This window comes from Boeremia exigua (assembly GCF_020726555.1).
Source record: "Boeremia exigua strain MPI-SDFR-AT-0100 chromosome Unknown C7974scaffold_13, whole genome shotgun sequence".
Classification (NCBI taxonomy): domain Eukaryota; kingdom Fungi; phylum Ascomycota; class Dothideomycetes; order Pleosporales; family Didymellaceae; genus Boeremia; species Boeremia exigua.
Window position 1 is genome coordinate 764,093 of NW_025763530.1, and position 13,152 is coordinate 777,244.

The following is a 13,152-nucleotide window of genomic DNA, read 5'->3' on the forward strand; positions in this document are numbered from 1 at the left end:
TCAACTTTTCCCCTCCAAGGCCTCGAGTAACCGCTACGGTCCGAAATCGGTTCGGCGTGCTGTGCATGCAGGTCCTATGCATGAACTGGACCAGCCAATGTAGGCTTTTCCTCTCTTGTCCTGAACTGAAACCAACAGCCCCAGAGCCAGAGTCTCCAGCTCACATTTCACCTTAGTCCGAACATTGTGGTCGCATCAATTGCATCGTACTTGGTCCCTGCGCCGCGACAATGTCGAGATTGCCCGCAGGACTCTGGCAGAAGTACATTGCGGTGCAAATATACGGTGCTAACACCGATGTTGGAAAAACCGTGTTTTCTACCCTCCTTGGCTTGCGTGCTAAGGGTGGAGTAGGAGGAAGTCGATACCGAGTTCACTACATCAAACCTGTCTCGACAGGACCCTCGAGCGACCGCGATGATAGGTTGGTTTGCTGTACCATTTTCAATAATGCGCTGATTCGTCTGACCTCAATCAGCTACATACAGAAGTACGTGGGTCAGACCGTCACAACCCTGTTCCAATTCAACGACCCTGTCAGTCCTCACATAGCAGCTCGGGACTCCGAAGTGATTGTAAGAGTTGGCTTATAAGACTTTCAAGTCAATAGACTAAAAACCTCAGCCTTCTGATTCATATGTCATCACCCGCCTCCAGCAGCAGCTTCGAGGCCATGCTGTTGGGGCCGCAAACGATTGGGGCCTTGCTATAGTAGAAACTGCTGGTGGGGTTCTGAGCCCAGGACCATCAGGGACACCGCAGGCGGACATTTACCGATCGCTACGACTCCCAGCTATTCTTGTTGGTGATCATAAGCTGGGCGGCATTGGTTCGACCATTTCCGCTGCTGAATCATTGATTATGAGAGGCTACGATATCGACGCCGTAATATGCTTTGATGATAAAAGCAAGTACCAGAACGCCGAGTACCTGACAAAGTACTTCGAAGACAAGTTAGCGATTCCAGTATATAGCATACCCTGGATACCCAATGGTCTCGATGGCAAAAGCGAGGGCGAGGAGACGAAGCTAATGAAGCAATACTACGCGCAGGTCAGCCAACACCAGAGCGTTGAGGATGCCGCTGCACGTATTTTTCTCCAGCACCACAATCGGGTCAAGAACATAGAGAGTATGGCATCGCGGACCTTCCAGAAGATTTGGCACCCATTCACACAACATAAGCATGTCAAGAAGGCGGAAGATGTGCTTGTCTTCGACTCGGCATACGGTGACTTCTTCGACGTCAAACGTACTCCAAGCTTAGAGACAGATGACAAAGTCAATAACGCAAGTTCTATGTTGTGTAAAGCTTTCGATGGATCGGCTAGTTGGTGGACGCAAGGTAAGGAAAAAAGAAGCGTTGATCCAGACTTGCCTTAATATCTGACACTGATATAACCTCCAGGACTGGGACATGGCAATCCTCAACTGGCCCTTCAGGCAGCTTATGCAGCAGGTCGCTACGGACACATCATGTTTGCGGGAGCAACACACGAACCAGCAATTAAACTCGCCGAGCATGTACTGAAGGGTTTGGATAACCCTCGCTTGAAGAAGGTCTTCTACACAGATAATGGGAGCACGGCGACCGAAGTTGGCATCAAGATGGGCGTACGTGCGTCCTGCAAGCAGTACAGCTGGGATGGCTCGAAAGAGGCTATTGGAGTATTGGGCCTGAAGGGCAGCTACCACGGCGATACAATTGGCGCGATGGACGCGTCCGAGCCGTGTGTATTCAACGAGAAAGTCGACTGGTATCGAGGTCGGGGATACTGGTTTGACTATCCTACATTCAAACTAAAGGAGGGTCGTTGGACAGTCGAACCACCTGCGGGAATGGAAGAGGAATTCGGTCCTGCGCAGCATTTTGCCGAGCAGGATCACATCTTTGACCTTCACGGTAGAGGGCAATCACCGCGGTACGAAGCATACATCGAGAAGACACTGGACAGGCTCGTCAAGAAAGAGGGAAGAAAGTTTGGCCTGCTTGTCATGGAGCCCGTCGTTCTCGGCGCTGGCGGAATGATCTTCGTGGATCCCTTATTCCAAAAGAGCCTTGCGCGCGTTGTGCGTCGTTACAACTTTGCCACATCCGAGAGCGCTCCAGGATTATCTACATATGGGCTGCCCGTCATGTTCGATGAGGTTTTCACTGGCTTGTACCGTCTCGGCAGATTCTCGTCTGCATCGTTTCTCGATGTACGCCCCGATATATCCGTTCACGCGAAGCTACTCACGGGGGGTTTACTTCCACTTTCGATTACTGCGGCTAGTGACTCAATCTATCAGGCCTTCTGGGGCGATGAGAAGTCTGAGGCTCTCCTTCATGGTCACAGCTATACTGCGCACCCGATTGGCTGTCACGTTGCCAATATAAGTCTGGACATTATGGATAAATACTCCGGCGGCTCAAAATGGAATGTGTTCAAACATAACTGGTCGAAAGTCCGAGCCCCATTCCAACAAGAGGAGAGACTACCGATTTGGAGGAAGACTTCAAAAAAGCCTAGAATGAGTCCTGGAAATCATCTTGCGCTTTGGAGCTTTTGGGGGAAAGATTTCGTGCTCGCTCTGTCGCAGCACAAGTGTGTTGAACATGTCAACGCGCTTGGTTCTGTCTTAGCCGTGTCACTTAAAGACGAGGCTGGCGCCGGTAAGTCAACGCTCTTCACCTTTCAATTCTTCCAGTCGTAATAACACTTCTAGGCTACAATTCATCCGCAGCTATAGGACTTCGGGATGCGCTTCTTTCCCGTGGTAAACAGAAGACCCGGATTCATTCTCGCATTCTTGGCAACGTTATCTATCTGATGGCGAGTATGACTTCAAGAGGGGGTGACCTGCTTGGCGTTCAAGAGAGTTTCATGCAGGAGCTGGATGCGATCGGTCAGTAGATGAGAGTTTACCTGCATTGTGCCGCACAGTCGATCATCTGCAGGTGGGTCGGGTTTGGTGTCCCTTCTTGAGGCAGTGCTCATATATGATGTACCTGACTAGGCAGTCGCTGGTAGGCGTAGATCCAGAAGGTGGCCTGTTACACCCGTCATGTACACTACAGCACTGTACCACCCTCTAGAGCCTGGCCGAGCGTCAAGGCTGTCAATGAAAGTTTCTCTATATCTCTTCCATCCTTCTACACTCCAAGTACGCTTTTTGCTGGAAGATTTCCGTTGCGAATACAGAGTTTACAATTCATTGCCAGTCGAAGCTTTCACTATGAATGCTCTAGATTCCCTCTTCGACTTTGCAGCTCTAATGAGCACCTCGTCAGCTATGACACATCCGCCAGGCACGAACAATGCTTCCAAAGTAACGACTCAGAAATGCCAGACATCAAAGGGACTGCCAGAACAGACCACGCAGATTCCGTTCAGCCATAAACCCCAACCCCAGCAATCTGGAGAGTCTCTGCATAGTCAACTCGAATCAGATACGACCTCGATGATTGCAAATAAGCATGAAGATGCAGATATTGCGACTACGCGTTCGGGCAGTTTGCACCAAGGTGTTGCTGACTGGGTGCCAGAACCTTTGTTCTCACAGAATCTGGTCATGGCAGAGAACCTCCCACAGTATCCGGAAGGCCAGCCTCTTTTGGGCCTCCCTGAATCTGGCTGCGGGCTTTTTTGCGGGCATCACCCGCATCAAAACTGCAACTGTGCCTGTTCATCGACAGCGACTATTTTCACCCCAGGAAGTCACGCACAGCCGTTGGTAGCGCGTCAGTTGGCTCCGCAATATTTGGAAACGATGCCGGAATATTTCCAACAGGTGTCAAATAAGGAGTTCGCAACCGACCATGATTGCGTTGACCAATTTTACGGCCGGCCGTGTCATTGCCAACATTTCCCCCCACTCGACTGTCGCGTTACGGAAGGTCGTGTGCCCGTTGCGCCTCAGTACACGATGGCGAACGGAATAAACATGGCGCTCCAAGGACGTAGCGGTGGACAAGGGTATGGAGGAGGACCATACGCTCACCACTAGCCATGTACGTCGCTTCAGCTAGACCCCAAACTTCACAGCGGGCTTTTCAACCTCCTCGTCCTCTACAAGTTGTCCCACAGAGAACCCCACAGCCTCCAAATTCGTCTCCCCAATCTTCTCCCCCCAGGCCTTACTCACCAAGCCATCCAACCAATCCTGATGTCCCAACAGCATCAGATTCGGCTTCTGCGCACTCCAACCCTTGAAAACCTATTCACTCACATCAGCACTCTCCACTCGCAAGTAAAATTACCACTCACCTGCCCAATCTGACTCTCCTGTGTCAGCACCCTCACTCGCCCGGCCCCAACATCCTGCACAAGCCACGCATGATACACCTCCACGCCCTCCTCCACCCGACTGTACCACGCCAGTCTGCCCTCGCGCCCCCTCTCCGGCGCAACGCTCTCCCGAACCTCGCACGTCAACGGCGCGAACCCGAACGTGCTAAACTTAAACACGCGGCCCTTGAGCAGCTGCGGGCCCTCGTCGGGCGGTGTCACCTGTGCGCAGTTCTTGTAGTAAGTGGTCCATTTGCGGATATCGGCGAGCTGGGCCCAGATCTGGGCTGCGGAGACGCCGGCGGCGAAGACTTCGTTGGAGAAGTAGTTGTCGGTTGTTCCTGGGGTGAAGGGCGCGGGGAAGATGATGGCGGGCTGGGTGGAGGAGCCGGGAGAGAAGGGGTTCGCGGTGTGCGAAGATGTGGTCTGCATTTTGATGGAGCGGGTGTCACTGTATGGAATATTGTCGCGTATAGATCGTTGATTGTTACAAGGCGTTGGTGATCAAGTGTGTTATTACAAAGGCTTCGGGGTCCCCTCACAATGTATTCTTTTGGTTGGTTGGTTCAACGTAGAACATTTGTCAGCTGGGACGATTTGTCAAGAAGGCAGGTCTTCATTCGAACGTACACAGTCCTAATCTCACTCAAATGTGCAGAAAGTTAAGGTCGTCATTACCTGTCATTGCACCACGTGGATAGTGGGAGGCCTCGCTGGGCCTGACGTAGTTCATGGCAACAGAGCAGGTACGTCACACAACCATCAAGTCTCAAATAAAGAGTTTGCATCAGTATTATTCGCAGTACAAGTATCTGTCCGCATTCTGTTACATGTCGCATGTAACTTTCATCAATCATGACATCCGCGTCCTGCGCCGTAGCCAGAGTAGGCGAGTTCATGAGTTGATGAAGGCAGAAAGAAGGGTCGCAGAGAAGCAGCTTTGGTACCGCCAAAGCGTTGCGGTCCAAGAGCTGCAATATGTACTGCTGTGAAGAAAAGCAAGAATCAAACACGACCAATGGATCCCAAACCATCCGAGTACACGCCGTAATATCATGTTCTGACAAGCCTGCACAGTTGGGCAGGCATTGCATCGGAAGCCCGATAACGATTGATAATTCCATTGCAACAGTTCGAACTCAGCAAAGAGTGTCGCGAGGTGGGAGACACTAGGTTTCCCGAGGTTGAGGCACTGTGCTTCCTGACTTGTGCAGGTTTCGCTTCTAGTGCACTGGGGCAGCAGCAGCACGTTGGGCCCAAGATTCGCGTTTTGGGGGTACAGAAGGACGGGGCTGAGCGGGCCAGGCGTTTGGCAAGTTGACTTTGGGCGAGCTGGTGGTGCGCTCACCCTGTCCTTGCTGCGATGGCTTACGCGGGCGGTCCTTTGCGCCACCAGTCTGGGGCCCTGTAGGAGTGCCGTTGCGCTTCGGCTTGCCGTAGGCTCCGTTGCCCTTGCCACGGCGCGGCTTCGGCATCGTCTTAGTGACGGGTGCTCTCATGTGTTCCAAACGAACGATGACGTCGACCTCTGGGCCAGCACCGAAGTCGAATGCATCCAGTCTCTTGATCGTGAAAGGATTCTCCTTCCTCATAAGGCGGGCATAAACGTCATCCTTGTTGGGAGGATTGATCGCTGGCTCATTTGCGCTGAGATGAGGAACCTTGGACAGTCTTACAGTGGGGAGAGATCCGAACTCCCTGTCCTCGAACAACGCAGCGGTGCCTTCTCGTGTGCAGGCACTACGGGTGCGGTCAACCCCAGAACTCCTGCCGTGTGCAGATGCTGGCAGAGAGACAGTCGCAGACCCTGTAGGGGCCCGTACATCAAGAGAAGCTTTACTAGAGGCAGCAACAGCAAGCGCAGTCGACTTTACAGGTACCGCGACAGGTACTGCGGTGAAGGGTCTGGGGGTTGGCGTTGTTTCATGAGCAGTGGGCTTATCAAGGAGCTTGTTGAATCGGGCCTGCCACTCAGGGTTCATAGCCAGAGGGCGGGCACCTGGTCCATGGTATCCGCGTGGAGGCATGCTGACCGGAGGATCTGCTGGCTCCTGCGCCGGCTTGGGCAGACGTACAACAGGCGAGGGCTTAGGAAGTCTCACAAGAGGATGATCAATAACGCTGCCAGCAAAGACTGGGTGACTCTCGGTCTCTGGTGGAGGTGGCGGAGAATCCATTTTGCTTGATGCAGCGGCTGGTGTCTGGAAAGCCGTCTCGATGGGGCGAGGGAAGAACCGCGAGGAGCGCGAGCCACCAGTTTGCTGTAAAGGTGCACCTTGAATGAGCGACTGCTGCGGTGAAGCACCGTCGTGTGCAGGCTTCATGGCCTCGTCTCGCAGCTTGAGCTCAGAGCTAGCAGGAGATACCCTAGCAGTTATGGCGCTGTCCAAACCGGTGCTTGCAGCGACCTTGCTGTGCACCATAGTCTGGGCCTTTCCTCTCTGATCTTTGTAGGTCTCTCGCAGCTCGGGTCGGAAAGTCTCTGCACCGTTGCGCTCGCGATCTTGTCGTGCCTGCGCCACTATGTTTGCATCGTCACGAGCGATATGAGCTGCGAAGTTACCCCACTTGTTATCTGATGGAGGTGCAATAGGGCCGGGGGCAGTCTGCGACGAAAGCGGCATCTTCACAATATGTGTGACACTCGGTGCTACAGGATCAATGCCAATAGGCGCAATGGGAGCAGAAGGAGGCTGAGCGGACAGCTGCTGTTGAGCGCCGGGGCGAGGCTGACCGCGGTTAAAGCCTGAGTCGAAAGTGCCGTTTCCGAGGTTGCGGTCTCGTGTTTGCGCAGAGCCCCATACTTGAGAAGTCCAACCGCCTCGTGTCTGCGAGCCAGAGCCAGGCTGCCAGGCGGGTTGTGTTGGCTTTGAGCCTTGAGAAATCGAAGTCTCAGCTAGCGGCCGCGAGTGGTCCGCTGTCTTCTTCGCGTGATCACGACTGGAGTCGAACGGAAGCACAGGGGGCTGGTCTAATGACACTGGCAGCCTGACCTGGTTATCTGGGTGCGCGTTTGGTCTAGACTCCACAGGCTTCACCGTTTGAGGCACCGGTGAGTGCTTCTTCACGGGGTGAGGCTGGTGAACCTTCATCATGCCATATTGAGCAACCTCACCGTCGTTTGCAGGAACAGGAGGCTTCGGTGGCGATTGCACAGTTGCAGGGGCAACGTTGACTTTCTGCGGAGAACGACCGACAGCGGGGGATGGCGACTTTTCGCTTGACTTGGGTTTGGGCGCCTCTCCAAGAGCTGCGAGGCGTTTGGCGATACGAGCTTTCTTCTCCTCTTCCTCTTTCTTCTCTGCTTCCAGCTGCTGCTGTTTCTTGAGACGAGCACGCTCGATCTTGTCAGCCATGAGTCGCTTTTGCACTTCTACTGGATCTTCCATGGGAGGAGCAGGCTCGGGGGCAGGTGGCGCTGCGTTCACCGCAGGCGCTGCAGCTTGAGACGTGCTTGGTTCAGCATGAGCTACATGGGGTGACGAAACCTGTACTGCGTTGACGGTAGGCGAAGCTTGCTGCTCTTCATCCACGATAACGCTGGGGAACTCGGGTCCACGTCGGTCGAATGACATACGTCGTCCAGGGCCACTACTGACATTCGATGAAGTCCGTCGCCTGCCCCAGGAGGGCATATCCGCACTAGACCTAGAAGTCTGGAAAGCAGAAGATGGCTCAGCTGGGCCCTCATGTGATGGTCTCTGCAGCAAGGATGGGTGCTGTTGCTGTCTGTAGCCAGAATCACGGAAAGATCCGCGCCGCGCATCATTGACGGGCTCATAACGACCATTCTGCGAGTTGAACAGCTCACGTCCGCCTCGTTCTTCTCGCCATGTGCGGTTGAAATCATCGGGCGCGATTTCTCTTCCATGGTGTTGCGGCATGTGCTCGTACGCGCGGTGATCCTGTGTTTGGAAACGGCGATCGGCGGGCTGCTGGTGCGTGGGCGGGTTGATCTGAAGCGGCGCAGCTTTCTCAACGGGAGGTAGAGTGGCCCACGGCGACTTCGCAGGGGCGCCTGTGGAAGGTTTGGCTACCAGCGTGGGCTTTTCAGGTTGACCTTTCAGTACCAGGCTTGACTTCGTAGCGCCGAGTTGCGCGTGTCCTCCGGGCTTCAAAATTGTCTTTGGCCCTCCTGTTAAGCTCGTTTTTGGCGCGCTGGTAGCTGCAGGCGCTGCAGGCTTCGGTGCGTCGGCCGCTTGCTCTGGCTTTGCGAGGATGATGGGCTTCGGTGGTTCCTCGACAGGCGGTGGCTGATTCTCTGCTACTGTGACCGACGACTTCGTTCCGTCCATCCATTCCACAGTATCTGGAGCCCAATCCCCATCATCATCGTCTATATCTGCCCACTTGGCTTCTTTTCCAGCCTCGTCCATGGGCAGCCGTGTCGCAAGATGGATACCGTATTGCTGCTTAAGCTCCTCGTCTGTATATTGCTTCGGAGGTGGTGGGGGTACTGGCTGGTTCTTGTTCCACACCTTGCTCGCGTCCGGCCCCGCTCCTGCGCCATTCATCTTTCCAAGGGTCCGTGGAGCGTTTGCGGTACCAGATTTGGCTACGAGTCGAGGCTTCGCGGTCAGCAGGGACGAGGTAGGAGGCTGTACTGCAGGGGCAGCTTTCAAGCCTGGGGACGCCGACGGAGTTGAAGCCGCTGATTTCGCCAGGAAGCTCTTCGTCACAGAAACCGACTTGAAAGCCGCGGGCTTCTTCGTCGAGGTTGTCCGCGCGTTGCCAGTATCCTGCTTCAACGGGTCGACACTGCCAGGACGGCTGATGTCCGTGTCGGAGCCACTGACTGCATCGCCGTTGACAGGTAGCGACTCGGCGCCAGAGTGTTCGCCAGCATCGCCGTTCTGTAAGAGTTCACTAGCATCCTTCCCCACACCGTTGGATATCTGTGTTGCTTAGTGAATACGCACACAGCAGGGTGCTCGGTACTTACGGTTGGCGTCGGTCCATCGCCGTTGGTCGAAGCTTGGGTAGCTGCAGCCGCGGCTGGGTCGGCCGTCGTCGCATTCGTCGGAGCAGAGGGTGTGCTGTTCGTAGTCGCGGGGCCCGAGGGCGGCGTGCCGTTGGTGGCGGCGGAGTTGGTAGCTGTCGCATTGGCGTCGATGGGCGCAGGGCGTCCCACCGACTGTGCTTCCTTTACCACATCGTTGATGACCTGCTCTGCCATAACAGTTTTCGGAACTGCCGCGGGCGAAGGGCTGCTGTCAGACTGGTGCTCTACTTGCGCGACGGGAGGGGGGGCTGCGGACGCCGACTGTGGTGCGTCGTGTCCGGTTCTGCGCGCATTCTCCATGTGACGCGCGGGCAGCGAGGGAAGCTGGAAAGTATTCACCTAATGTCAGATACTACAAGTCGCCACGGGGTTCAAGTTGGCGCTTCCGCAGAAACGTGCTCTGCTGGTCGTCGTGACTGTCGCGGCGCAGCGGAGGTGTCGGCGCGGTCGCTCGAGCTGGTGGCCGGCGGCGGAAGTGGCTCGGTCGCGTGGTGTCGCCGAACGGCTCGAGGCGTCGTCCGGGAGTGCGATGGAGGGGGAGGGGAGAGAGGCCCTTGCGGTGTGTGGGCGGGTCGCGGAGGTGTTGCGGGTTGGGTTGGGAGCTGCTGCGGCACGAGTCAAATGCAGGTCGTGGTCACCGTGAGGCGGCCTTGGCGCTCTTTGTATGGGAGGGAAGGCGCGCATTCAGCAACACCAAACGGCCGTTTTGTGCGTGACTCAGAAACTGCCTGCACGGAAAGTAGGTGAAAGCGGTGATTTGCACGTGAAAGCAACGATTCGCAGGCAGCGTCGTGCCACGCAGAGCAGCTGCGAGGGGACCATCTTCACCTCACGATAGACATGTGTCACAGCACTTGGTCCGCATGCAGTCATCACACATGTACAGGTCAAGCAGAGTGGATACCGCGTTAAGCACCACTGTTCGAGCCATCTACTTCATCCAAATGCTAAGGCTCGGTTCTCACAGACCCAAGCTGGCCAATCCGGAGGCTCTGCAACCTGACTCTGCAGCCCGACTTCTTCTTGGACCTCATCGACGTGGTCGACGAAATGCCACAACATCAAAGTCTCGAGTCTGACTCCTCTATGTTCCACAAAACTGACGCTACCATTCGAGTCGTAGAGTGAGTCCAAATGACTCCAGTTGAGAGTCTGATCCACATAGAGATTGTCGCAACAAGGGTCAGCAAGATGCACTGTCTAGATCTTGATTGATCAACTACATCTATATTTACACGTCCCGACCTTAACGCTCAGATCGAATCATGGGAAAGATACGCTTAGTGGTGGACGTTGTTCTTGTGGTGACCTGGAGCTGTCAGTCTGCTGGTCTTGCGAAGCGCACTGGAGACGTACGAAGGTGGAAGTAGTAGTTCTGTGCGTAGCCAAGGGCGATGAGGGCGCCGATGACGTGGACGAGCGCTGTAAGCTGGGTCAGCAAAGATGCGGACGTAGGTAGGGCCGGCGCAGCAGCGCTCATAGGACAGAGCTGCTGCAATGCGCCGGGCGATGCACGTACGCATGGCCGAAGGGTTCTTGCCCATGTACTTCTTCTGGTAGCGTCCGAGAAGGCCCTTGGCCTGGACCTCGGGAGCAGCGCCGCGAGGGAGCTTCTCGTAGAAGCTCACGACCTTCTGCATGCGGACGGCATTGGGGGAGGAGCCGATAGCCTTCATCGTGTTAGCCCAAGAGTCCATGACTGAGCATGGCATTGCGCCGGCGGTGCTCAATGAGAGTTGTTGCGGGCGTAGCATGTCGAATGCGGTTCGTCGAGAGTCGCGCAGATGCGTCGTGCAGGTATCGGAGTCGGCGGCGGCGATGCTTGAAGGGCGCTTACATTGGGAGATGCGATCTGGAAGGCGGAGTTAGTACTGCGGGCGGTGCCGGTGGTGCGGGCGGTGGGTGTGGAGGCGTACCTTGGGGGGGATCAGGGTGGACAGGGCGCGGCGCTGGATGAAGCTCATCTTGACGGCTGGGGCTGAATTAGCATCAATTGCACTGGCGCGGCGAATGGCTTCGTGGCGGGGAGCGTACTTGGGCGGGCAAGACGATGGAGTTGCGGGTGGAGGTCGACGGTGATGGTCGTCGTGCTGCGAACTGCGAGTTTCTGCGAGCGGGAAGTGCCGCTTGGCGCATGTCCCCAGCGAGCTTCAACGACGACATCACCAACGCAGCCAACGACGACCACCCCCCACCGCCGCCATGTCTGCACTCCCCCGGTCAATTGGCTCCCGCCTGTTCGCCCCCGCCCTGCGCTCCTCAGCGACGCGCTCGCTGGCCCCCGCCTACCGCACATACTCGACCAACGAGGACACTCCCCACCAGCACAAGACATCCACCGAGGATGCGCCCGCCGTCCCCCTCAAGAGCGACTCGACCCAGATCAGGCGAGAAAGTGCTGCCGAGGGCATGAGGCACGCTCCGGACTACACTGTTGCTGTCGACTACAGGACCTCGTGCGTCATCTTGGACTGCAGTCAGTCAAGAGCTAGCTAATAAGCTCGCAGCAACTTCTCTCCCATCCCCAAGCGCGTCATGGATGGCAGCGAGCCTGGTGAAGTTGTACCTGCAGCCGTTCTTTCCGGCGCGCCTGTCGATCTCCAGGCCCGTCAGGTTCGGTACGGCATTCGACACACTAGCACAGTAAACTCGCAATGCTAACATCATGATCAGCATCTACAAGCCTGCAAAGACCGCCACACAGTCAGGAAGCTGGACATCGGACCACTGGCTCATGGACTGGGACGTGCTCGCCAAGGGCCACCGATGGGAGAACCCTCTCATGGGCTGGGCTTCATCTGCCGATTTCATGAACGGCCAGCGAATCGAGTTCAAGTCTAAGCAGGACGCCATCAACTTTGCCACCAAGCAGGGCTATGAGTACTTTGTCCAGGAACCCAACGTCCGCAAATTTGTCCCCAAGGCGTACGCTAACAACTTCGTACACGTCCCCGGAAAGTTGAAGCAGGTCAGGACAAAGTAAAGAAGTGTGGTATCATGTGTAAATACTGGCTCAAGTCACTTTCGTTTGTTTTTTCGTGGTTTGAGAGTAGGTCCTCGCGTGACCTTATTGTTGTGCAAACGAGGTTGATCTTAAGATGCTAAGAATAAAGCAACCCACGCATTGAAGAGGCCCGCATGTATGTTTGTATGTCTCGAAACTATCATTCTTTGCTTTCTGTGGGCGACTTCGGACCTCTTCCTCCCTCACAATCCCCTTGCCTGCCCGCAGTTACAGTGTTTACTTTGAAGCATACAGGGGTACGACACAAGAGTAGGAACTAGAACGCGATGATGGCGTTCACATTGCCTATGTTTTTTTGCAATGCTTTTCACCAGTTGGTGGTGAGACTGTTCAGGGTCTTTCCTTCCTCTTCACCTTCCCCCTCATTACCTCCATATACCCTCACTCCCCCGGTTGTACGCCCGAGCTTTGTTCCTCACTTGGAAGCACAAAAGGCACATCCTTTGCACAAAGCCTGTCCTCTTCTTCTGTTATGACTAGAGGTGAAAGTTGGCGTGATGTCGCAATCTCTAGTCCGTCCTCAACGTGCTCCGCCTGCTCCGCAACATCGTATGTCAACAGGGCCAGGACCTCCCAACGTCGCAACACAACACTGCAGCAGATCAAACTCGGCAGCCGCGCACTGCGGCTTCAAATCCATCCGAAGACAGTCACGGTATGCAGTCAGAAACTGACTGCCAGCGAAAGCTAATTGTATGTATAGGATACACCGGGAGACCCTGGGACCGCCGTCAAGATGGGCCGGGGCGGATACGATTTGACAGACCCAGCCAAAGACGTATCGAAGATGGCCAGTGCGGCCCTGTGCCTTGATGATTTCAAGAAGAAAAAGCGCGAGGTACTATCTTGGACAG

The 13,152-nt window shown here is 55.3% G+C and overlaps 5 protein-coding genes across 5 annotated transcripts; 2 read left to right on the forward strand and 3 right to left on the reverse strand.

The window, feature by feature from the left end:
* The first annotated feature begins 4 nt into the window (after positions 1-4).
* On the forward strand, positions 5-3,122 carry C7974DRAFT_70820 (pyridoxal phosphate-dependent transferase). The gene is made up of 6 exons (XM_046147124.1): positions 5-99; positions 177-424; positions 479-575; positions 625-1,345; positions 1,409-2,656; positions 2,710-3,122. The coding sequence occupies exons 2-6, from the start codon at positions 231-233 to the stop codon at positions 2,895-2,897; spliced, it is 2,448 nt and encodes an 815-aa protein (XP_045992178.1). The 5' UTR covers positions 5-99; positions 177-230; the 3' UTR covers positions 2,898-3,122.
* An 877-nt stretch (positions 3,123-3,999) lies between these two features.
* On the reverse strand, positions 4,000-4,907 carry C7974DRAFT_70779 (uncharacterized protein). The gene is made up of 2 exons (XM_046147123.1): positions 4,251-4,907; positions 4,000-4,200 (listed from the first exon to the last, which is right to left on the reverse strand). Exons 1-2 carry the CDS (start codon positions 4,701-4,703, stop codon positions 4,009-4,011), a joined length of 645 nt encoding a protein of 214 aa, XP_045992179.1. The 5' UTR covers positions 4,704-4,907; the 3' UTR covers positions 4,000-4,008.
* Positions 4,908-5,494: 587 nt separating this feature from the next.
* C7974DRAFT_417832 (uncharacterized protein) lies at positions 5,495-9,573 on the reverse strand (the record flags this gene model as incomplete). The annotated part of the gene is made up of 2 exons (XM_046144107.1): positions 5,495-9,166; positions 9,214-9,573. The coding sequence occupies 2 exons, from the start codon at positions 9,571-9,573 to the stop codon at positions 5,495-5,497; spliced, it is 4,032 nt and encodes a 1,343-aa protein (XP_045992180.1).
* A 497-nt stretch (positions 9,574-10,070) lies between these two features.
* Positions 10,071-11,352, reverse strand: C7974DRAFT_404506 (mitochondrial F1-F0 ATP synthase subunit F of fungi-domain-containing protein). Its single transcript, XM_046142950.1, has 6 exons — positions 11,308-11,352; positions 11,190-11,245; positions 11,111-11,125; positions 10,793-10,943; positions 10,630-10,695; positions 10,071-10,582 (listed from the first exon to the last, which is right to left on the reverse strand). The coding sequence occupies exons 2-6, from the start codon at positions 11,235-11,237 to the stop codon at positions 10,554-10,556; spliced, it is 309 nt and encodes a 102-aa protein (XP_045992181.1). The 5' UTR covers positions 11,238-11,245; positions 11,308-11,352; the 3' UTR covers positions 10,071-10,553.
* An 81-nt stretch (positions 11,353-11,433) lies between these two features.
* C7974DRAFT_70856 (ETC complex I subunit conserved region-domain-containing protein) lies at positions 11,434-12,410 on the forward strand. Its single transcript, XM_046147125.1, has 3 exons — positions 11,434-11,729; positions 11,781-11,891; positions 11,947-12,410. The coding sequence occupies exons 1-3, from the start codon at positions 11,476-11,478 to the stop codon at positions 12,254-12,256; spliced, it is 675 nt and encodes a 224-aa protein (XP_045992182.1). The 5' UTR covers positions 11,434-11,475; the 3' UTR covers positions 12,257-12,410.
* The last annotated feature ends 742 nt before the right edge of the window (positions 12,411-13,152 follow it).